Genomic DNA, 23536 nt, shown 5'->3' with positions numbered 1-23536 from the left:
GTGGTGGGAGCACAAGCAAGTGGGGGGTCATTATTGCATCTCCTGTAGGAATTTAAAAACTGAGAGACCGACAAAAATTTGATCTTTTTATTATCACCATGAGCTGGCAGTTCTAAATAATTTTAGTGAGATATTTTATTTTTCTATGTTCTAACCAATCACCACGGTTACTGCTGAGTTTTAGTAAAATATATGTAAACTTTTATTAGCATATTTGATTATATATCCTTTAATAAGCCTTTTAATTTATAAGACATTTAATTCAGTGGACTCTCAGCTACAGTCAGCCCCTGACACAGGCAGACTTGGCTCCATGGGTTTGTTCTGATAGTAAGAAAATCAGAGCAAGACCAAGTGAGAGTCTGGAATTGTTCTACCTTGCTTTGGGCATAATTCAGTTCCTGTTTCCAACCCTGTGATTGTTTGGACTGTAGATTTGAAATAAACAATGAGTGATTGTTAAAAAAAAAAAAAAAGAACCAGAGCTTGAGTTAATTGAATTCTATCATTTCCTGTGATCTATTAGAACTTCTATTTTTGCTTAAAGTTTAAAACAGTGACCAACATTTAAAACTGAATGACTTCATACCCACTTAGATGGATAAAGTCCAAAAGATGGACGGTCACATGTTGACAAGGGTGTAGATAAACTGGAATTCTTGTGTGCAGCCACATTGGAAAATAGTTTGGTAGTTTCTTAAAATGTTAAACAAAGATATACCATGTGAGCATCAATTCTAGGTAGCTAGTGGAATCACACTAGCATCTCCCCTCCCCTATGGTCCAGCTCCTATGTATCTACCCATGAGAAATGAATCACTCTCTGTTATTTCTATCACATTCTATTTCTTAGAAGGAGTCACGGAATATAGATCACACTCAGGGAGAGGAGAATTAAGACCCAACTCTTGAAGGCAGGAGTCACATAATTTGTGGATGTATTTTTAAACCACCCTCTGAGCTAGGTATCGTTCTACACTTTTCAGGAGGGAGATGTTTACTGTTGGCAAGTTGATGTTGTAAGGAAGAAATATTTATGCTTTCCTTTTGTCTTCTACTGATATAACGTCATCTGTGTTAAGCACAGACCTATCCTTTCCTTCTCTTTATTCTTGCACTCAATATGCCTTCCACAAGTCTTCATTGTTACTGTTTATTTTTTGCTGTCCTCAATACATTCTGAAAATCTCCATACATGCTGGGTTTCAGACTTCCTGACACCTCTGCTAGGTGTTACACCCATCTTTTCAATCTGTTCTTGTTGTTTTGGTAATTTTCATGCCATTAGATATTATTATTACCAGGACCCTTGAGAATGCTGAGATCTTGATCATCTCTTATGGATGTTCCTTCCCAGCAGGCTTGGAAGGCTCTCTGTGCACAGGAACAAAAGCAGAAAGGAATCAAAAGACGTCTTGATTAACAGCTGTGCAAATGTCTGAGAATTATAGTCAAGAGCAAGGACTCCCACTTGCCTCTGAACCTAAACCTTAGGACTGAGCGGGCCCCCTCACACCACAAGGCTCGTTGGGGATTCATCCATGTATCTGGTTGCACTTACTGGGCCGGCTGCGTGCACAGAGGAGGGGGCACATAGGTCTGGTACCACTTGGCTATGCTGTGACCACGTCCAAACAAGGTCACATGGCTCAGTGATCACACTCCCATCTCTCCCTCCCCTGGCAGGTGCTGAGAGGGGCTGGACAGAGTGGCCTGGCTGGAGAAAGGGTGTATGTTGTCCCTACCTCACGTGCCCTTCGCCATTTCCAAGCCTTAGTCTTAGTGGGTTGCCATTTCCTATCCCAGGGGATCTTCCCAACCCAGGGATCAAACCCGCATCTCTTGTGTCTCCTGCATTGGCAGGCGACTTCTTTACCACCCACGCCACCAGGAAGCCCTCATGATGGAGGCTATTTTCAATTATACTCAAAATGTCACTCTTTAGAAGGTCTGCTCAGCCAATCCCTCTGGGTGTTCTCACAGCCAACAGAGCTTCCTGACTTGCACGCCTGGTCCCTGAGTTCATCATCCTGTCCTGGAGGGACCTCCTCATTAAGGGGAGAAGCAGAGCAAAGCTCAGGTCGCACGTGTCTCAGTCCTGGTTGGGTGATTTCAGGAAGGTCTCTTGTCCTTTCTGAACCTCAACTTACTCTTGTAAAAAAGAGAGATAGAGGTATCTATTTCTTGGGTTGTGGTGAGGTTGATGCCTACTATATTGTATATACATGTACTCATGTATGTGAGTATGTATGAAAACTCCTTGTAAACAGCAAGACCCCGATGATGCATGCAGCTGTCATTATTTTACCACTTTTTACTTAGTGGGAAGTTTATTCCATGTATGGTGATGATCTGAAGTAGGAAGACAAAGAGCCTATAGCATACAGGGTATCAGGAAGTTCCCCAGATGTTTATATTTCTAGGTTTGAAGTTCTGGTTGACTGTGGTTCCCTCTCACTAGGCGTCAAAATTCCACTTGGAATTATGTCCTGGGAATCGCCGCTGCGGGAGAGTCTTTTCCCCATTTGCGTGGCTCACAGGATGTCCCCTTGGGTCTGTTTCCAGTCTCTGCATAGCATCTTGACCCTGGAATGTGGGAACATGAGGAGGTGTTTGTTTTACACTCCCTAATCCTTGAACAAAAATTACAAAGAGTTCTTCTGCCTTCTCAGAGAAAGACTGTCCCCATCTTGTTCTTATTCAGTTTGGAGAAGCGACAGATGTTGCTGTGTTTATGATTGGTTAAAATTCCTTCATTTCATGTAAAGGCATGCTAAATGCTTGCTTTGTGATTATCTGAACCCTGAACGGTGACTGTCTGAAAAGTAAACAAGGCAGCCAAACTACAATACTGAATCACTGCTTTAATGTTCTTTATGCTTCGTGCATACGCTGCTGGGTTTATACTGGAACACTGCAAACTGATAGAAAACTGAGAATACATCTGTTCTCCTTTGCCACTTTCAAGTGTTTTTTTTTTTAAATAATTTTATTTATTTATTTTTTATTATGAGTCTTCGCTGCATGCAGTACATGGGCTTCTCATTGTGGAGCACAGGCTCTAGGCACTCAGACTTCAGTAGTTGCAGCCCGTGGGTTCAGAAATTGTGGCTGCCTTGTGGCATGTGGAATCTTCCCAGATCAAGGATCAGACTTGTGTCCCCTACACTGGCAGGTGGATTCTTAATCACTGGACCACCAAGGAAGTCCTCAAGTTTTATTTGAGTTGAACGTTCAGTTTCATGCAGTTCTAGGAGAGGAACCGTATTCTGGAGTATGTGTTTCTTGTGTGTGAGGTCCCAGAAGGTGGCTCCAGTAGATCCCAGTGGTGGGCAGTCTCCTCCCCAGTAACTGCTCTTTGGAGAGCACATTTAATTTCAGACAACTGAATAACTTTATTTCTCCACAATAACTTGAACTGCCTATCTCTGTGGAAGTCAGCACACTCTACCTGTGGCTCAAATAGAATCAATAGCCAAGCCTGTTTCCTTTTATTTTTCTCTGTAGATGAGGGAACCGAAGAGAAACTGGAGGACCATGATAAAACCAATGATACCCCCATATCTCCAGTGGTTTTATTTTTTGGTCCAGTGCTCCCCTTGTCTCCTTGTCTGGCATCAGAGCCTTTCTTTCCTGTTATAAGGATTTCAGACATTAGCAGGTGCGTGGGAGCTATTTTTGGAATGGTCTTCCCTGGCAAAGAATCCACCTGCAATGCAGGAGACCTGGGTTGGATCCCTGAGTTGGGAAGATCCCCTGGAGAAGGGAATGACAATAAGGAGGAGCCTGAAATGATACTACCACATTAAAAAAAAAAAAGCCTACCCCTGAAAATCACCTGGTCTTGTTCTTAGATGGTTAAAGTGGGTGGACTTCCTAACGAACTCTTGTCCATTTGGAGTGTGTGAGAATCCAGCCCCCAGAAAGGTAGGGTCCCTTCTTCCTGGCTGGCATCTCTGGATATGGGTGCTTCCTTGGGTACAAATTTCCTGACAAAGCTGTGCATTACAGGATTGAGACAAAGCGGATACTACACACCACTTTGGAAATTTCTTCAAGTGCTTGGAAACAAAGGAGTGGGGGGTGGGGCATCTCAGAGAAGAAAAGATGAGAGATGAGGTTTAGACAGCTTTGAAGTAGTGGAGGGAAGAGAGACAGGGGGAAGGCGGGGGCAGGTGGGAGGAGGCTCCATGGAAGAGCCCTCCTGAATTCAGGCAGAGCTCCCACCCCTGACTGTCCAGGGGCACAGCACCCAAGCCTCCCAGAGAAGCTGTGACCAGGTGGGGGAACAATCCTGCCTGCTTTAACCATCTAAGAACACCAAGATCAGGTGACTTTCAGGGTTACTTTTTTTTCTAATGTGGTAGTATCATTTCAGGCTCTTCCTTAGTGCCATTCCCTTCTCCAGGGGATCTTCCCCACTGAGGGATCCAACCTGGGTATCCTGTATTGAAGGTGGATTCTTTACCATCCAAACCACCAGGGAAGCCCATTCCAAAAATAGTTCCCATCTACCTGCTGATACCTGAAATCCTTGTAACAGGAAAGCCCCTGATACCAGGCAAGGAGATAAAAGCCTTCATTATGCAAATCTCCAGTGGAGCAGCTCCATCTGAAACTCATTCACATGAAAATGTCCTCAACCAGCTTTTCAGCCTATGGGGTGACTGATAACCCACGGAGATGGCAGAGGCGTCTGCCACCCTTGACGTGAGGACAGGCACGGGAGAGGGACGGTGAGGAAGCCCTCACACAGCTCTGGCACCACTGTGCCCGCAGGAACCGCCTGTGGTTTCCCGAGATGGCTCAGGTTTAGAGTACATCAGTGAGTCCATGGTGTCTTGATCTTCTGGGTCTTAGGGTGGAGCCATGCGGTCAGCGCGCAGATAAAGTGCTGGGTGCTCAGCTGGGTGAGTTCCTGTTTGTTGTCAGCGCTGGTTGTTCATCACATCCCAAACCTGGGGACCCGGGCGTGAGAGTGAGGCGACCTGGGGTCTCTGCACCCCTTCCCTGTGGGAGGCTGAGCAAGCAGCTCCGGCGGAAGGGGAGTGACTCTGGGGTCAGGTTTGGGTCAATGAGCTGGAACCCGAGCCCCTTGTGGCTGAAGCTGTAAGTTGCATCTTACCTGGTCATTTCCCTGGTGTGTGTGTTGTCTAACACAAGTGACACCTGGTCTCAGGTGTGCCGTGGGGATTTAGGAGAGCACTTGGGCCAGCTCCAGAAGGAGGCATCAAGGGGGGAGAACTGGGTCTTCATCAGGAGAGTTCCTTCCGGACTCTCATGCCAGTATGGGGCCCAGCAGTGGGCTGACAGGTCACGGTCAAGGTCAGCAGGGGTGGGTGTGAGGACAGCCAAGCCTGTGAGCTCACAGGCAGGGGGCGCTCCTCTCGAGAACACCCCTAAGTATCTGGGGGACCTTGGAGACGGGCTCGGATCTGGAACTCAGAATGAGGAAGACTTGATCGTCTAGACCTGAGGACTGAGCGTTCCCGGCTGGGACAGGCATGAGTCCAGCACTTCTGCGATGCTTGTGGGAGGCCTGCCTTCCTCCCGGGGGTGTGGGAGAAGGGGCCCACACCGAGCAAGCCTAGCTCTCAGAGGCACCGTTTCCTCCCGTCACTGTGTTCTTTTCCTTTACAAGGAAGAGGTCTTGGCAAACTGATGAACTGATCATTCCCACCGCTGTAATTTTAGCAGCTCCGGTGGAGCCAGAGGGAAGATAATCAAACAGCGCGTCCTTTTGAGTAGTTCTTTACTCCAGGCCCTTGGTAAGTGTTTCCCTGACTATCTAATCTGTCTCCTTCCTCTAATTTTATTTTCCTCTGTGGAGCTCCCCTGGTCAATTATTTATCTTGTTTCTCGGCTGTTTTCTCCTCTAGACCATAAGTTCTGTGAGGACAGGGTTTTTTTTTGTTTGTTTGTTTTTGGTTTGTTTTGTTCACTGATTTTATTCACTGTTTTATTTACTGAATGCCTAGAACAGTGTCTGGCACATCGTGAGTTCTCCACGCATACTTGCTGAATGAATGAACTAATCAAACTGTCCTATTTTCTGCAAGCAGATGTTCAGCATTTGCTAATTTCAGAAACAGCCACATTTAACTTCTTGGAAGACCAGCTCATGCGCCATTCTCAGTGCTATGGGAGAGCTGAAGTAGCCAAATGCAAAATGTGAGTTATTTCACTAGCTTTGGAATACTCCACACTAGGTTATGACTTCCAGAATGGCTTCTGTCATCTTTATGCCCAGTTTTCAGATGCCCAGTTCATTTTAAATACTTATAGAATGGTGTAGCATAAAGTGTCCTAAGAGATGGAGTTTCAGAGCCAAGACATGGTCCATGTCCCTAAGAGCTCACAGTCTAGTGGGAGAGTTAGATTTATTGCCAAATGATGTGGTTCATGCAATAAGAGTACTGTTAAGGAAGCAGGTGGATTTCAGATGGGTGGTCAGCAAAGCCCATGGAACAAATGATCCCAAATAGGGTTCTGAGAAATTGATAGGCTATCACGTGACCAACAAGATGGGGAGAAGGTCCATGCCAACTCACAGAGATGTGGAAGAGTGGCTTGGTATCACTGGACCATTCTGTGCTTGTCAGGAGAGGCAGGGACAACACAACTGAAGTGAACATGGTGTTACCTCTAGCTGTGGGTCCTGGTCACTCTCTTAATGTTTCAGACGCGTCCTGCTGGTGGCTGGGCACCGCCACCTGGGCAGTTCAGAGTCATTGCAAGCGCTGGGTGAACAGACTTACTCCACTTGGCCAGGGTCTGTTTTATCCCTTCACGTTAACTTTCTAAGAAATCAGATGACTGATTTTGTGTGTGTGTGTGTGTGTGGCCAGATATCAAAAGACAGAAGTAGAACAGTTTCACACCAAAGAATTTCATGAGGTAGACTCAGAATGAAGTTTGAATTCATATGCTCTAGGGTCCCTGAAAGACACTGGTTGTATGTGGCTGCTAGAAGGACGACAATGTTCTTCTTTCACAAAGCGGAGGGAAAGGGACAGGACAGTGGGAATTCCTCCTTTTGCCTATGAAAGCAAAACTTGCAAGTAATGGGAAAAAGCATGAAGGAGAGGAGCAGAGGGCAGAGTTTGGATCATTTCTATGGGGGCATACGGTCTTTTGGGGCTGCTGTGACTATTTTTTAGCCTTAGTGGAGACTGAGAGCTCCTGCTTGCTTAATTAGAGGCTACCTTTGTCATCTTTTAGAAGTAAAGCTTAGAACAAGTACTGATCCCTCAGTGTCTGCAGGAGATTGGTTCCAGGACCCCCTTCAAGTACCAAAACCCAGGGATCGCTCAAGTTGTTTATATAAAGAGGTATTATTGTTCGTTGTTCACTCAATCATGTCCAACTCTTTGTGACCCCCATGGAGTGCAGCATGCCAGGCCTCCCAGTCCTTCACTATCTCCCAGAGTTTTAGCTCAAACTCATGTCCATTGAGTCAATGATGCCATTCAACCATCTCATCCTCTGTCGTCCCCTTGTCCTCCCACCTTCAATCTTTCCCAGCATTGGGGCTTTTCCAGTCAGTCGGCTCTTTGCATCAGGTGGCCAAATTATTCGAGCTTCAGCTTCAGCATCAGTCCTTCCAATGAATATTCAGTGTTGTAGTATTTGCATATAACCTACAAACATCCTCCCATATACTTTAAATCATCTCTAGATTATTTATAATACTTAGCACAATGCAAATGATATGTAAATAGTTGTAAATACAATGGAAATGCTATGTAAATAGTTGCCAGTGCACAGCAAATTCAAGTTTCATTTGGAACTTTCCGAAATTGTTTTTCATTTTTTGGAGTATTTTTGATTCGTGGTTGGTTGAATCCTTGGATGCAGAACCCGGAGATGTGGAGGGCTGACTGTACTGTACAAGGACGCAAAGCCAGAGGCTCAGACTCAGGTTTGGCCACTCTTCATGGTCCAGTGGTGCTGCCATAAGTTGCATCATCAAGTCTCAATTTCTTGTGCACTCAGAAAAACGGGAATATAGCTAGAGCTCACAGAATCCTTCATAAAATACTATAAAGGTGTTCTTATAACTCCAGATTTCAGAACAGTGAAATGTAAAAGAAATCCCTACCCATCACTATAATGGTTTAGATACAGGTTAAGACACCCATAACTGCTAGTGAAGGTCTGTAGATAACAATCTATACTTTTATATAAATCTTTATATTCGGGAGAGATTTGACTATAGTACAGAGGTGTCAAACTCATGGTGAGCTTTTTTCTTTCCTTTTTTTTAATGGCATGCAATTTTATAGAGAAATCTTCCTCAGGAAGCAGGTTTTCCATTTATATGATGAAGCATGAAACTCAACATGTATTATAGAGAAAAGAGGGGTATATTTAATGTATATAAATTTATTTGCCTTGGCAATGAGTTATTTACAATTGGTGATTGATACCAACAATTGAGGTAAAGATATACATGAGGTATAAATATATTATTTAGAGGCAGTATATTTTATTTCCATTGGCAAGATAACAATGCATAAAATACTGTGGTATTTGACAACAAGCTTGATGCATCTTTCTCCTCTTTTTTTTGTTTTTTTTTAAAAGATGCACTGTGTTGTAGGCAGCAGGGGTGTACTTAGTATGTGCATAAAAAATAAAAAGGTAATTTGAAGAAAAAGGAAGTCAGAAATCAAATCACTTTGTTTTTATTCTAAGTGTCCTCTAGATCTCGGCTTCTCGGGCTGTGGTCTTTGCCCTGAAGCTGGTTCAGAATCCAGAATCTCAGGCCTGCCTGAGACTGCCTGAATCAGAGGCTCATTGGAACAAGATCTCCAGGTGATCCGTGTGCTGCTAAGGCTGGAAAAGCCGTGCTCTCGGTGACCTGACACTGTTCATCCTTTGTGCCCGTCACACCTCCTGAAAACACGCGAGCCCATCTTTGGAGTGGGACCAGCATTAAGCTAAATTAAAATTCACTAGCAATCCTGTCTGTAATCTGGCATGTGTGGTTAAATTTAGGATGTGGATTTGTTTTGCTCGCAGAGCAGTGCGCAAATGGAAAACTGTGGGTTTGCCGCCACCTTCTTCGGTAGGCAAGGAAACAAGAAAAATTCCTCGATTACAATTCAGACAGTATGATTTTACTTGTACCATCCAGAACTCATTTATAGCATTTTTATTCCTCTCAATAAAAGAATTGCACATTGCTGATAAAAGAAAACATTACATAAACATACAATATAAAAAGAAAACACTGTTTTTTTCCCCTCCAACACCAATTGCTAAATTATGATACCAATCTCTCCCTGAAATCAAACACAATAAATTATCTTCCTCTCTAGAGTTGCTGAATTACAATTTAAAAAACCCAACTTAAAATCCATCAGCAATTGGTTAAGGATAGTCAATTTGCTTAGTCCATACAATAATAAATAAGGTTCAGTCAAATGCATAGCTAGCTTGACTGACTAATGAAGAAACATGGACTTAACAAACCTGTTTATATTTTCTAAAGCTAATTGAAGAACACAGTTTTGGTCTTAATGTTAGTTTAAAACCCTGTCTTTCATATTGCAGAACTTTAACGAGTAATATCTTAAGAGCATCATACGTAGCAATGTTAGAACTCCCTGAAGCTGTAATGGTCCAGGACTCTTCAGTGACCAGCATCTCCCTTTATCTGGTGTCCAGAGTTAAATTCAGTGCAAGACGTTGGTAAGAACATGTCAATTAACTGTGACCATTAAATAGGCCACTGGTCAAATAGAATGACATTTAAGAACATTATGCAATGTATCTATGTAACCTCAACAAAACACAGAGGCTCCCTTTGGCTGTGAATATGCCAAGGCTATTATATTCAGCTCTAATCAGCAGGGAAATACAGGTTCTGTTTCAGTCACTGGAGCTGACTCCAGTGGTCCATGGGCGTCTGGCATTTCACTGAAACTGTATCTGCTGGCCCCATGGCAACTGGTAAGATAGTCTTAAATCTGGTAACGACTACTCACCCACTTCTCTGCTTTAAAGAGGACTATTATTTTCCTTGCTTTATCCAACACCCCACTTTCAGGTTTTGAATGATACAAACTGACAACATGTGAGAACCATTTAATGTGTTTTCCTTTGGTTGGCTAATCTTTGGTAAAACATCAGGGCGGACAACTTGTTTTCACACTTTGGTGTTAGCAGCAGATTCTGCTCAGCTTACAGGGCAGTGGGGACACAGGGCCCAGAGAGACTTGGAAAAAACCATGTGAGGAAGGGACTCACCTGATCAGATGCATTCCTTTTCAAAATACGCAATTATATATAAAGTTGATATTTTACATATATACAGTAAAGATAGAGATATACACACATATGTACATATGCTATACATACATTTATTTACAGTTAATGATAATGCTTCTTAGAAGCCTTTAAATAGCAAAATTAGCAAATGCACAAGGAATAATCCATTTAATCTTAAGTAACATAGATAAATGTTCTGATTTTTAAAAATATTATATTAGTAGGGATGTAGCCGTCTCCAGGAAGGCTAGGAAAAGTTCTCAGAAATTCTTGCATCTTCGACATTCCGACTTCTCAGTGCTTCTGCTTTTGAGCATTAACTTTGTCAATCGGTTTCTCTCTCTCTCTCTTGCTTTCTCACGCTCACACTCTCTCCCACAAGTGTTTGCTTCCGCTTCTTCTTCCCTGAGTTTGATGTCACACTTGGGAAAACTCAGATTTTAGTTTCTGGACCCTCAGCAATGAGGGGCTGAAAAGAGTTTCTAATCCTGGCAACTTCCGCCGCACACAGGTGTCCAAAGCCTTTATTGTACCATTCTGGGGAGTGACCTCTGTGGGGACAAAAATGGAGAGGGAAGTGGGAAAGCCTCTTCCACATCACGACAGTTTGTCACAGTCGACACGGCTGCGCCTGTGCCCTGCCTGTCAGTCCGCCTGCCTTCCCCGAGGGGCTGCTGCTCCGAGGATCTGAGAACCTCATTCTGTCAATGGGGGCCCGTGAAAATGCCTTCCTGGCCAAGGATTCAGTCTGTCTTTGCAGGATTCACTGGGTGCTTTCAAGTGATAGCATCCTCTCAGGGACGAGTCTGACTTAATTCAAGAATTTATGGAGAAAACCCAGTTTATATCCACCCAGAACAAGAACTCAGTTTAGCATCATGAATGCGTTGAAAAAGGTTGGATTTCAATTAGTTCTTTCTCATACGAGGGCAACTGGAGGGAGCAGAAAAGAGACAGGCTGGAAAGAAACATAAGAGGACTCGTATTTACTGAGCATCTACTATGTGCCAGGCTCCAGTGCTGGCGTTTGCCCCGTGAGAGAGGCACAGGAGTACACGTGGGACAAAATGGAAAATAAAGACGAGCATGGGACCTTCTCCTGAAAGTCAGAATTTTAGCAAGGCTGGAAAGAGAAGTGAGGGGAATGATTCGTAATCATCGAGACAACGTGTTAGTGGTCAGGAGGAGAAAAGGACAGAGCAGTAAGGGATCAGATGGGAAAGAGGGCACTGCGCCTGCCACCTCCAGGAGCCCACACTCACCTCAGGTCCACCCTGCAGATGTGGGTCAGCCGCGACTTGCCCGAACCACACGGCTCTATCAAGTACTGAGAGTCCATCACCACAGCCCGCACGCCGCCCATGAGCTGGGCTTCCTCATGTTCCACGGAGAGGGACACTAGGGTACACATTCCTTTGGGCAAATCAGTCTTCCAGGTTCTGCAGCAAAACAGACCCACACGTGGGAATTATGGCTGAGAGAGAAAGAAAACCCTGAGCACAGTGCTGAGGCTTACGCTGACATTTTCTTGCTCAAATTCCAAGCCCAGTTACTTGGATTCAGTTAATGGTTCTCACAAGTGTGTGTAAAGTTTACACAGTGCGGTGCAAAGCAGGGGTCTCATCCCTCTGATCCAGAGGTCAGAAACGACTTTGCAGTTTCTAGAGATTCTTTCCAAATCTCAAACTGAGGCTGCAGAGACTCCTGCACATTCCTGAAGGGCTCACTGGTCCCACCATTTGGGAATCGGGACTTGCTCATTCAGTTCTCTCACCAAACATCTACTGGATGTGCCAAGCTATGAGAAGCCACTGAAGACACAAAGATCTAATCAGGAGGAGAAACAGACCTCCAGAGAGAACTCTAAAACACTCTGACAAGCACAGTGATAGGCTGTGCAAGGAGAGCTCTGAGATCATGCACACGGGAAGGCTTCCTGGAGGAGGTGATGCTCCACTCAAGTCTGAAAGGATACATGAGCTGATGATGCTCAGTTAGAAGAAAACTAGACACATGTGGACTGCTAACTGCCTTCAAATGCTTGAGAGGCTCCTGAGTGGGAGAAGAAATAAATACAGTTGATTTGACTCCAGAAAGCAGAGATAATGAAGGCATGTTTCAATCCAGTGCAGAAAATAACTGTCTCACAATGTGCACTCTTCAAAAATGGAATGGACTGTATAAGGAGTAGTGAGCTCACTATTACTGGAGCTATTCAAACATAGAAGGGGCTACCATTTGGGAAAAGGTTGTAGATGGAAGTCAGGAACCATAAGAGCATCTCTGTAGCAACCATTTCTACCACAAGATATAGGTTTGATTATTATAATCTCAGTTATTATGTCACAAATCCTATCCCCTTGCTTAGTTATCTCATCTATAACTTCATCCTCTTCTACCACACAAGAAACATATTACCAAGAAACTTGGGAATAAGCAAGCCCAACACAAATTTCTTAGCAACTTCTCCATGGGTATGACCATTCTCTTTTCATGCATGATGCTGTGATTAAGAACAAAGACTGAAAGTTGCACAGATTTGTGGGGATAAAATGGAAAAAAGGCTTCAGTGACTATCACTGGAACCTCCTGAGGAACTAGAGAAAGAGATGACATAGACATGAACATGGTAATCCTGAAAGGAGACCACCCATGGCACTTTCTACCTCTCGTATCATAACCACAAGGAATTCCTGCTGCAAGCAACATGTCTGGTTCATTATTCATCTTCTTGGGTGCTGAGTTCTCCTCCCTCAGCCTCATGGTCCACCCACCTTCTCCTTTAAGTCTTGGATCAAATATCAACACAGTGAGACTCTACTCTGACCACTATATTTGAAATTCTACTCCTTTCTATCCCTCTATCTTATGTATCACCCTAAGATAAGTAACCCCTTCATGGATCACAGCCTTGTGAGAGCTAGGTGATAAAGAAGGCTGCGCACCAAAGAATCGATGTTTTTGAACTGGGGTTCTGGAAAAGACTCTTCAGAGTCCCTTGGACTATAAGGAGATCAAATCAGTCAATCCTAAAGGAACTCAACCATGAATATTCATTGGAAGAATTGATGCTGAAACTGAAGCTCCAATACTGTGGCCATCTAATGTCAACAGCAACTCAACAGAAAAGACCCTGATGCTGAGAAAGACTGAGGGTGGGAGAAGGGGGCGGCAGAGGATGAGATGATTAGATAGCACCACCGACTCAATGGACATGAATCTGAGCAAACTCCGCCAGACAGTGAAGGACAGGAGAGCCTAGTAAGCTGCAGTCCATGGGGTCACAGAGTTGGAAATGACTTAGCGACTGAACAACAACAGAAAAGATAAGAAATCCTAGTCCCCTTGCTTATTCTTTATTGATTCCGCCTAATAAAATATAAATCTCAAGATAGCAGGACTGTGGTCTGTTCACAGCAGTATCTTGAGTCTCCAACAGTGCCTGGCACAAGGCTGGGATGGAATGAGACTCTAGGAATGGCAGGCGGTGGCACTGTAGGAGGAGTGGAAGAAGGGCTGCTCCATTAATGGACTCTGGCCCTCCGCCTCCTCTAAGGGGAGTGGAGAGTGGGCCATGGCCGGGCTCCAACCCACCAGTTCCCAGGGCTGCCATCCTGGAACTATTTGACTTCTTGCTTGCAGCAGTGAAGGTATAAAATTTAAGTTCCAATGAGATGAGTAATGTCCCAATAACTGTGTTAATAAGCCATGCTTACAGTTGCCCACATTCTCCACTAGGATCCCATCGTGGCTAAGATGAACACGTACACTTGGGGGAAAAAAAATGACCCTTGAAATTCAAAGGCAGAAATAGCCCATGTGAAAAGTAATCTTTAGTTTGCTATCAAGACTAGTTTAATAAAGAAACTATTTTAAATATACATTTGGGGATTTCACTAGTGATTTTTTTTAATACCACTAATATATGAGAAAAGATGATATTCACCATCAGTTATCAGTAAAAAAAAGAATTTACTTAATTATATTTTTTTTGGGGTTGTCAGTATCCTCCATCCCCATTCTTTCTGATTCAGTACAGACTCACCAGCCAACACACACAGCTCCACTGTTCCACTGCCTACTGTTAGTTGAGCATCACACTCTAAACCCTGAGAACAGGGGTCTGGAACTCAACTCACAAATCTATTAGAAGCAATATTTCAGCGGATGAGCTCAGAGTCTCAAGCCTTGTCAGGCCCTGAAATCTTTCTGGACATTTGAATGTCTTAGCATAGTTGGACCTTCAGGGCTGGGCCAAGGTTTCCATGCATGGGGATGACTTATGAACACGGGAGGGCTTCCCTGGTGGCTCAGAGAGGAAAGAATTTGCCTGCAATCCAGGAGACCTGGATTAGATCCCTAGGTCTGGAAGATCCCCTGGAGGAGATCAAGGCAACCCACTCTAGTATTCTTGCCTGGAGAATTCCATGGACAGAGGAGCCTGGCGGGCTACAGTCCATGGGGTTGCAAAGAATTGCACACGACTGAGCGACTGAGCACAGTCTGAACGTGTGAAGTTATACAGATGAATTCTGAAGTTACACACACTCCAGATGGAGAGCCACACCACTGAAGACTTGCGGAGAAAGTCTCCCAGGCGGAGAAAAACAAAATCAAGAGAAAAGTCAGTGAGATTCAATTTGCATAATTTGGCAGAAAGTACAGCTGGACAAACAGCAGCTCTTCTTGGGACTCCGTTCTGAGGAAATGAACGATATTTATGGCCTAATAAACCGTGTGCTCCATAACGAAAGGAGCCATAAGAGAGCGTGGCAGAACTGTAAATTGGGTGAAAGAAGCAGGAGGCCGGGCATGAATACGGCAGTCAGTTTTCACCGAGGGAAATGAACTGAGGGCCGGCGCTAGTGTTCCCAGCGGAGGCTGGACTTAGGTGGGAGAACGCAGCGAAATGCTTCCATCTGCAGCTCTCAGCCTGCTTTTGGAGCAGAGGGTCAGGCTCACCTGAGAACCACGAAGTCCCTGGAGGGGTGGGGCGCCATGCTGTTCAGCACGTACTGATAGACTTCCGTCTGTTTGTCCAGCGTTTCCACCACCTTCCACTGCACGAAGTCCTCGTCCCACAGGTGGCGCTCCCTCAGCACGCGGTTCAGAACCACCGAGGGGGGCGCCTCCACCTCCGCGGAAGCCTTCCACAGCCTCAGCGGGGGCCCGTCTCCCACCTGGGGAAAGACACCCGCAGCAGCTGAGACGTTGCTGGTTCCAGCAGAACCTACCGGGCTTCACTGGGTGTTCAAAAAGCCTCATCGATTATGGAGCTTGAAAGTGATTCTGTACACCTCAGGTTTAAAATGTTCACCCTTAAGCTTAAGATAACCAGCAGCACACAGTGCTCCCTGTGGGCTAAGCATTGTTCTGATTTTTAGTTTTTTATTTCCCATTTTTTAAAATTAATTTTTATTGGAGTATAGTTGCTTTCTAGTGTTGCCTTAGCGTTTGCAAAGTGAATCAGCTATACGTATACATATATCTCCTCTCTCTGGATTTCCTTCCTATTTAGGTCACCACAGAGCACTGAGTTCCCCATGCTACAGGGTTATCTCATTAGTTATCTATTTTATCCGTAGTAGCCATAGTGTATATATGTTCTCTGGTGGTGGTCCTGTTATTATGTCCGTTATGCAAATGAGAACATGGAGGCGCAGACAGGTGTGTGACTCGCCCAGCGTCACACAGCTCGGGGGCAGAGCCAGGCTGGGTCCAGAAGGGTGGCTCCACAGTCTGCCATCTGATTACACAGTCAGACTCTGGTGTAGAGCCTTGCCCAGTTCCCGTGTGTGACACGCCCTGGAGACAGAGGGGCCACTTTTGGAGGCTGTTCGCTGCGGCTCCTCAGGAGTAACTTCCCAAGACCCGAGTTACCTTTCTGAAAGCCAGCTCTGTGTTGTCTGTGCTGGGACATGTGACCCATCCTCTGAACTTCTCCTTGGCTTCCTTCTGGAGGCCCTGCACGAGGTGTTCCAGGTACGTGTGGAAAGTGGCCCCGCTGTCCTCCAGCTGGGCCCCCAGCTCTTCCAGAGTTGGCGGGTGGATCTCAGCCTCCACATACGAATTATGAGACTGGGCCACCATCTCGAGCGGGACCTGAATCAACGGGTACACAGAAGAGCAACACAGAAATGCTGAGACTAATAGAGAAAGTGAAGGAGTGTCACCGAAAACCACAGTACTGGTGACAGGCCGGGTGCCACGGGGCAAGAGATGTTTGTCTGAGATCAGTGACAGCGGTCGGGAGAAAGGGCTTCTGAAAATCAGGAAACCCAGATATGTTTGAGGCTATATTTATTATTCAGAACATCGCCACGACTTCCCATTCATCCTTTCCATTTTTCTTTGATTTTACTTGTCATATATTTTTATTCAGTTTGGCAAAACTTGGACTCAGGAAACTTAAAAAGTGCACAGACTTAAGGGGAACATGAAACATGACTCAGAAAACAGCTTTACCTTTTTGCACACTTTTTCCTTTTGCAAATGCCAGTTTTGCCACAAAAAGGATGCCAGAAGTCTAGTTCACTTACTCCTTTGGCATGTCTGTGGCTGTATTCATAAGCTGTCACTGATTCAAAGTTAACAGCAATTGTTCAGTATCCCACACACATACATTGAATCTGGAGGTCACATCAAATATACTATAGTTGGCTGGCCTAGGACCTGGCATGGGAACTTGATGCAACCGTTTTTATAAACATTATCATCATGGTAAACCCAAGTGTCTTTAACTGTCAAAGCCTCAACTTCGAGGTTGTCTCCTCATATTTCTGGGAGGCACTATTCAGTGTACCATTGTCAAAAAAAAAAGAAAAAAAAAAAAAACCCAGAAATAAGCCATAAATTCAGTAACCATTCCAAGTGTCTTATCGAGTTCCAAGAGCTATAAGGAAGGCGGTTTGAGCCTTTCACTCACCTCAAAAAGTCTGTCACATTCCATGATCATGTGGGCCAGGCCCTGAGCCGCGGCCAGATTCTCACTGAGGTCCTTTTGATCTGGTTTCCCGGCGGCATATTTTTTCTGGATGACTCTGTAATTGAAGGGGACAATCCTCAGCGGATCCCAAACCCAAGAGCATTTCACAGGACCCAGTTCACCCCTCTGCTATCTCTTCATGCCCGGATGCCACCCAGATTCCAGACTTTCTCATTTCCAAATAAAAACAGTGACCACACATCTTAGATATCCCGAGACAGGTTAAGAGTCTGACAAATGAAAAACCTTGGAAAAACACAAGGGCAGGAATAACTGTTGGGGGAGAAATTAATCCATTTTTCCCCAAGTTTGAAACTACTTCACCGCAAGCTGCTGTGCTTGGGCCTGAAATCCAGTCTTTTCAAATTGAAGATTTTGTAAAATACCACCTTGTGTACTTTTTCCTTCCTTCTCACACATAAACACACAAAACATAACAGAATTCCAGGTTTTCCGGATCACAGAGGACACTCTTCAATGCTACCTGGGTAATTCTCTGACTCTGAGCTGCAAGAATCAGGTTCCTCCAAACATTTTCTGATTATAAACGAAGTGCTAACAGATCCCCAGGTTGAAGTGCAGTGCATGTAGTTTTTTTTTAAGTAGCCCTGGGGAATATCTGGTTTAGGATTAGCATTCCTATTGAGAAAAACCCACCTGGGGGAGCTTTCTTTCTTCAGTAAATTCAGGTGGAAGAGGGAGGGGGCCAGACACACGGCCAAGTTCATGGCCGTCATCTGATTCTCTTCCACCGCATGGACCACATCGTTGAGGAAGCACAGCAGCGTCTGCAACACCTCCCGGCTCTCATCGGCCAGCAGCAGGATGGCTGCCTGCACTGCCTGCAGCCTCTGCTCCTTGGGGACATCTGTGAAAAAGTGGGTGCCAGGCCGTCAGAGGGCCAGCCTCAGAAAGAGCCGGCGGGGGATGGGGAGAGTGTGCTACCTTCCTGCAAACATGCTCGGGGTCCTCGTCGTCATCAACAGTGACCGTGAGGACAGCTGGGGGCACAGAGAAGTCATTGCTTTGGACCCAGCATCGGAACCCCCAGTCTCACTCCAGAACTCACAGTCTTAACGACGAGGCTGGACTCGCAAGGAGCACCCTGTGCTGGCTTTTCATACGCACCTGTCTGCCACCTCAGCTGTTTCAAACCTCTTGCCCATTTCCCTCCCTCCCCAGCTTGTGAAGTATCTCTCAGGATGCCCAGGGCTTGTGGGAAGGGGAAACAGGTCCCCTCTCCTCTCAAGCTGTTCTTCTGGGTGGTCCCTGTGGTGATGACGGTGGTGGTGGTAGTGGTGGGGGAGGGGGGCCCTGGTCATGCAGGCTTGAAAGAGAATTGGCTTGAACAGTAGGAGGTAACTAAGAGGGAAAATCCTAGAAAAATGGGTGCTCCGTGCTGCATTTTGCTGCCCCCTGGCTGTGTCTGTTAGTGATCTTTTAGGACTGCTGCTGCTGCTAAGTCGCTTCAGTCGTGTCCAACTCTGTGCAACCCCATAGATGGCAGCCCACCAGGCTACCCCGGCCCTGGGATTCTCCAGGCAAGAACACTGGAGTGGGTTGCCATTTCCTTTTCCAATGCATGAAAGTGAAAAGTGAAAGTGAAGTCGCTCAGTTGTGTCCGACTCTTAGCGACCCCATGGACTGCAGCCTACCAGGCTCCTCCGTCCATGGGATTTTCCAGGCAAGAGTACTGGGGTGGGTTGCCATTGCCTTCTCCACTTTTAGGACTGACTCACTGCCTTATTCCCCTCACTGTGAAAGATACTATCAGGAACTCACTTGAGTTAAGAAGTGTGAAGTGTTAATAGCTTAGTCGTGTCCTACTCTTCCTGACCCTACCAGGCTCCTCTGTCCTTGGATTTCCCAGGCAAGAATACTGGGAATGGGTTGCCATATCCTCCTCCAAGGGATCCTCCCCACCCAGGGATCGAACCCACGTGTCCTGCATTAGTAGGCAGATTCTTTACTGTCTGAGCCACCTGGCAGGAGTGGCCTCTTCCCCACAGTCACTGGAAAACTCTTGACTCCAGAGTCTATCCCTGGAACGTTGTTATTTCTAGTCTGGCTACTAGAAATCACCGCACGTCACTCAGAGCCTCAATCAATGTGCTGGCTACCTGATCCTCCATTCTTGTCCCAGCCGGTAGCTCCTGTTCACCACTTCCGGATTCACGGGTCAAATAAGCAGTTCTGATGGACACTGGCCCTGCAGCACAAGCTTGGCTGCCTGGGAAATACTTGCTCTCTCTTTCCTCTCTAAGAAAGGCCATGTTCTGTTCAGGTTTGGGCTGTATTGTGCTCAGGGAGGTTGGGCCCTTCCCTCCAACCCACACTGGCCTAAACCAAAAATGGTAACACCGTTCTTCTCTCCAGTGATTGATCTAGGTATACATTTAGAAAAATGTATACTTTCTGGCTTGTGGGACCGAGATAACTGCTAGGTAGGCGTTTCTGTAAATTTATCTCCCTGACAGAAAGAGACACATGCCTGAGGAGATCCCGTCTGCTGGCCTCTTGCCTTTGGATGTGATTTTGGGAAGACATGATAATGCTAAGTTGTGGCAAGTCCTATTGTGACCTTAAGGGGATAACCAAGAGAGGCACACTTCAGCCATGGTGTCCCTGAATTAACCAACTCTGGAATTATTCAACTCCAGATTTTCTGTCTTGTGCGATTATATAATGTCTTTATTGTTTAAACAACGGTTTGTTGGATTTTGGGCCTGTGTTTATAGCTGAGAGCATCGTAACTGGTCATCTTCCTTAACAATACCCAAAGGTTCTCCAGTGATTAATGAATCAAATATAAGCCCTCTGCTCTGATGTTCAGTGCCCTTCCTGGGTACGGGCCTCAGTCTAATTTTTGGAGTCATTTGATGCTTCACTGGACAGTTACCCTTCTGCAAGCCAGATGGAAATCCTATAATCGCCTGACACATGTGCTGTTTGCTTCACTCAGCATGTGTACCTTGTGTATCTCAACATTTAGTTGTCATCTCTCCATCAAGTCCTTATTCCTCACCTCAACCCCCTTGGGTGCTCTTTGTGACTTATCATGGAAAGTCTCCAGTCTTGCTGTATTGCAGTTATCTATGTACGTCTTGTCTCCCTAAGTTGTAAGATGCTTAAGAGCAGAGTTAAGTCTTACTCATCCATGTTCTCTGCAGTGCTCAGCACAGTGCCCTGAACATAAGCTGAAGTCAGTAAATGTTTGCTCAGTGAAAATAAACCCTGCTTTGATCTTTTTTTTTTTTTTGCTTGTGAGTCTCAAAAAGAGCTGAAAGCATTTATCTCTTGGAAATAATCTGGCTTTAACCTTAGACTAATGTCAACCATAACCCAAGAACTGATTTCATGTAAAGGCTCATATATGCTACTTCCAAACCACAAGGGAGGTTTTACTGGAAAAACGCAGCTCAACCTCTTATGGCAGAAACATGAATTCCCTGTATTTAGGCTTCAGCAACCTGTATCACTAACTTGACCTATTCATTTTGACAAGATAATATTTATTTAGTGGGTCACTACTTTATCCTGTTTTAACAAGTGGTACTTGTTATAATCCTTTTTGTTTGCAATATTGCAAACTCCTAAAATATATTTAGTACAGAATTCTCAATAAGCAGGAATCTTCTTCGAGTTGGATCAATTTCATGACAAGGTCCATTTCATGCATATGTTGCTAACTAAAAACTCAAAAATCCACAGGCTGAGTGTTTTTTTCCTGAAGAATTGAGACTTGGACCATTAAATACTTATAGCTGACCCTTGAACAACATGGTTTGACCTGCACAGGTTAACTTAACAGGCGAGTGCTTTTTCCTGATAAATACACAGTCAGCTCTTCCTATACTTGGGTCTTGAATTTGCAGATTCAATGAACTGTGAATCCTGTACTGTGTTTATGACCTGAAGTTGTCTGAATCCTCGGATGCCCAATTGAGGATACCGAAGGAAAACTGACAGTGGGACCTTAGTATCCTTGGGGAGTCCTGAAAGGAAGCCCATGCGAATGCTATATAAACATAACAGTGCCGCTAGGAAAAAGCCACGTGTTCATTTCTCCTCCTGCCCTTAGCAACTACCTTTAGCAGGGTATGCCTTTAAATCAGTAATTGCTATTTTCAATTATTAATTATAGGGGCTTCACTGAGCCTTATCAACTTCACATCACTTAAAAAGTTCTAAGTGAAAATATAAATTAGTTGAATTAAGCTTAAGCCTTGATTTGCTTTGCTTACTTATCACCAGTTAAAATGCATGGTATTAAAATACAATTTGCCCTTGATTTCTAGTCATTTTAACACATCTGGATTTCATATATACCAAGGAAATGCTTTCTTTTGAAAAACACCTGTATGTAAAATAAATTCTATTGTGTCCCTTTTCATTTTAAGTTTATTAAAATTACATTGAAAGTTAGTTTTTTTTTTTTTTAATATATCTTAAACAAACCCCTGTTGAGAGAAGGAAGATTTTTATGTCAAAAGGTATTTTCAAATGCATAAAATACAGCCTGGAGATTTTCATATCAAAGTGTGAACAAAGTTTACTCCTGTAACTTTTATATACTTCATGCATTGCTTGTAGGGTTTCCCTGGTGGCTCAGCGGTAAAGAGTCTGCCTGCAATGCAGGGGCCACAGGAGACGTGGGTTCGATCCCTGGGTGGGAGATTCCCTGGAGAAGGGCATGGCAACCAACTCCAGTATTTTTGTTTGGAGAATCCCATGGACAGAGGTGCCTGGTGGGCTACAATCCAAAGGGTTGCAAAGAGTCAGATACAACTGAAGCAACTTAGCACGCACGCATGTATTACCTGTATGATTAAAATTCAATCTATGTACCTTTTTTTTTTTTAGGTGAATGGATGCACTTAAGAGCAGGCTGGGCACTGTACCACTTACACTGGTAGATGTGGAGGAAGGTCTCACTGAGCTTGTTGGTGAAAAGAGGCTCGGGAAGGTCCCGGAAGAACTGCTTCACCATGTCTGCCACGTCGTAAGCGGACTGGTCCTCATAGCTGACATTCTCAGGGAAGTTCTCATTCATTTGACGTAAGGCATGGATTCGAGATTTCACACCTGATTTTCGAAAAAGACCCACCTGAAACAAGCCACAGGGATGTGTCAGTGAGGCTGCCTTTGGCCCCAGATATTTTCTTCCTACGGCAAGCACCTGAGGGGTGACGGGAAGGCAGTGGGACCAGGACTCGGTGAGCTGGAATTGTGGCCAAACTAGTAACTTGTAAATTACTAATTTAGCTACTCTGGGCAGTAGCAGAACACTGACTTCCTCTCCCACAAAATGAAAATAATAATAGTATCCCACCTTACAGGGCTACGGAGAAAATAGATGTGATTGTGCTTTGTAACCTGTCAAGTTTTATAACACCACCGATGTTATTGTATTCATTTAGTTAACAAGTAGTGATTAAATACCCATTATGTATCAGGCATACTTATAACTTCCTGGAGTCATCAGTGAGCAGACCAGACAAAATTCCCTGTCCCCTGGTTGTGTGCACTTTAGTAGGGGTTTTGAAAAAGTTCCGTCAATGGAAGGTTTGATGGATACCAGATAAGTAACCATATCCAATGTCCCTTTGAGGGAAAGGTTTATTGGGAATGTGTTCATGAAACAAAATAATATCACAAGCATGTATTTTGATCGAAAAGTCTTACTTCTATGCTTTTCCTTCTCTAGAATCCTTGTGACATATATATGCTTCTCATATGATGCACCTACTACTCTAGCTGGTTAGTTGTTATGTATGTAAGTCATGGCTCTGGTGAGAATGATTCCTGAGTGGCTTTTCTTCAGACGTCAAGACGTCGTCTTATGCCTTTTTCATTATTAGCACTTAGACTCCTCTGCCTGACAAATAAATGGAGCAGTAGGGCACCATGGGGATGATGCCCCAACAGGAATGAGCAAGGGGGAAGCAGAGCCCTGTGGGGATGGAGGGTCCTGCAGTGGTTTCCAGGTTATGCTGTATGCTCCCCTCGAGGGGACCTGCTGCCACCCCAAAAGAACTGAGCTTCTCTGGGGGCCCAGGCTTACAGTGCATTAGTATGTCTGTTATTTTTAAATGCCTGCAGGGCACTGAGTTTCTCAAAACCGGTTCCTCAACCCTCCATCTGCACTCTTCTCATTCCCCAGGGGCTCCCTGGTTGGCCCGCTTCCACACTCCCAGCGGTCAGAGGTGGGCGGCGGCCGGACCGGGGGTCAGCGCTGGCCGCTCTTCTCTGCTCAGGAGTCACGCCTCCCTGGCC

The 23536-nt window shown here is 45.0% G+C and overlaps 1 protein-coding gene and 1 long non-coding RNA gene across 8 annotated transcripts in view; one reads left to right on the top strand and one right to left on the bottom strand.

Moving 5' to 3' along the window:
• The first annotated feature begins 5441 nt into the window (after positions 1-5441).
• On the top strand, positions 5442-22233 carry LOC122686587. Its single transcript, XR_006338841.1, has 3 exons — positions 5442-5768; positions 6063-6171; positions 22124-22233. It is a non-coding gene; the product is annotated as an uncharacterized LOC122686587 (long non-coding RNA).
• Positions 8467-23536, bottom strand: part of STARD13 (StAR related lipid transfer domain containing 13) — a 220364-nt gene continuing 205294 nt past the window's right edge. For 4 of the 7 annotated variants that reach the window (XM_043891740.1, XM_043891737.1, XM_043891739.1 and 1 more), the window contains exons 8-14: positions 22169-22367; positions 17918-18128; positions 17201-17315; positions 16156-16377; positions 15238-15455; positions 11538-11714; positions 9143-10826 (exon numbers count right to left, since the gene is read on the bottom strand). In XM_043891740.1, coding sequence (XP_043747675.1) covers positions 10709-10826; positions 11538-11714; positions 15238-15455; positions 16156-16377; positions 17201-17315; positions 17918-18128; positions 22169-22367 — 1260 coding nt within the window. In that variant the 3' untranslated portion in view covers positions 9143-10708. Of the gene's footprint in view, positions 10827-11537; positions 11715-15237; positions 15456-16155; positions 16378-17200; positions 17316-17917; positions 18129-22168; positions 22368-23536 lie in introns of all 7 variants that reach the window. The other 3 variants (XM_043891735.1, XM_043891736.1, XM_043891734.1) reach the window with 1 other exon arrangement.

This window comes from Cervus elaphus, chromosome 30 (genome assembly GCF_910594005.1).
Source record: "Cervus elaphus chromosome 30, mCerEla1.1, whole genome shotgun sequence".
Lineage (NCBI taxonomy): Eukaryota > Metazoa > Chordata > Mammalia > Artiodactyla > Cervidae > Cervus > Cervus elaphus.
Note: the sequence above shows the minus strand (reverse complement) of the source record. Positions and strands in the feature narration are given on the sequence as shown.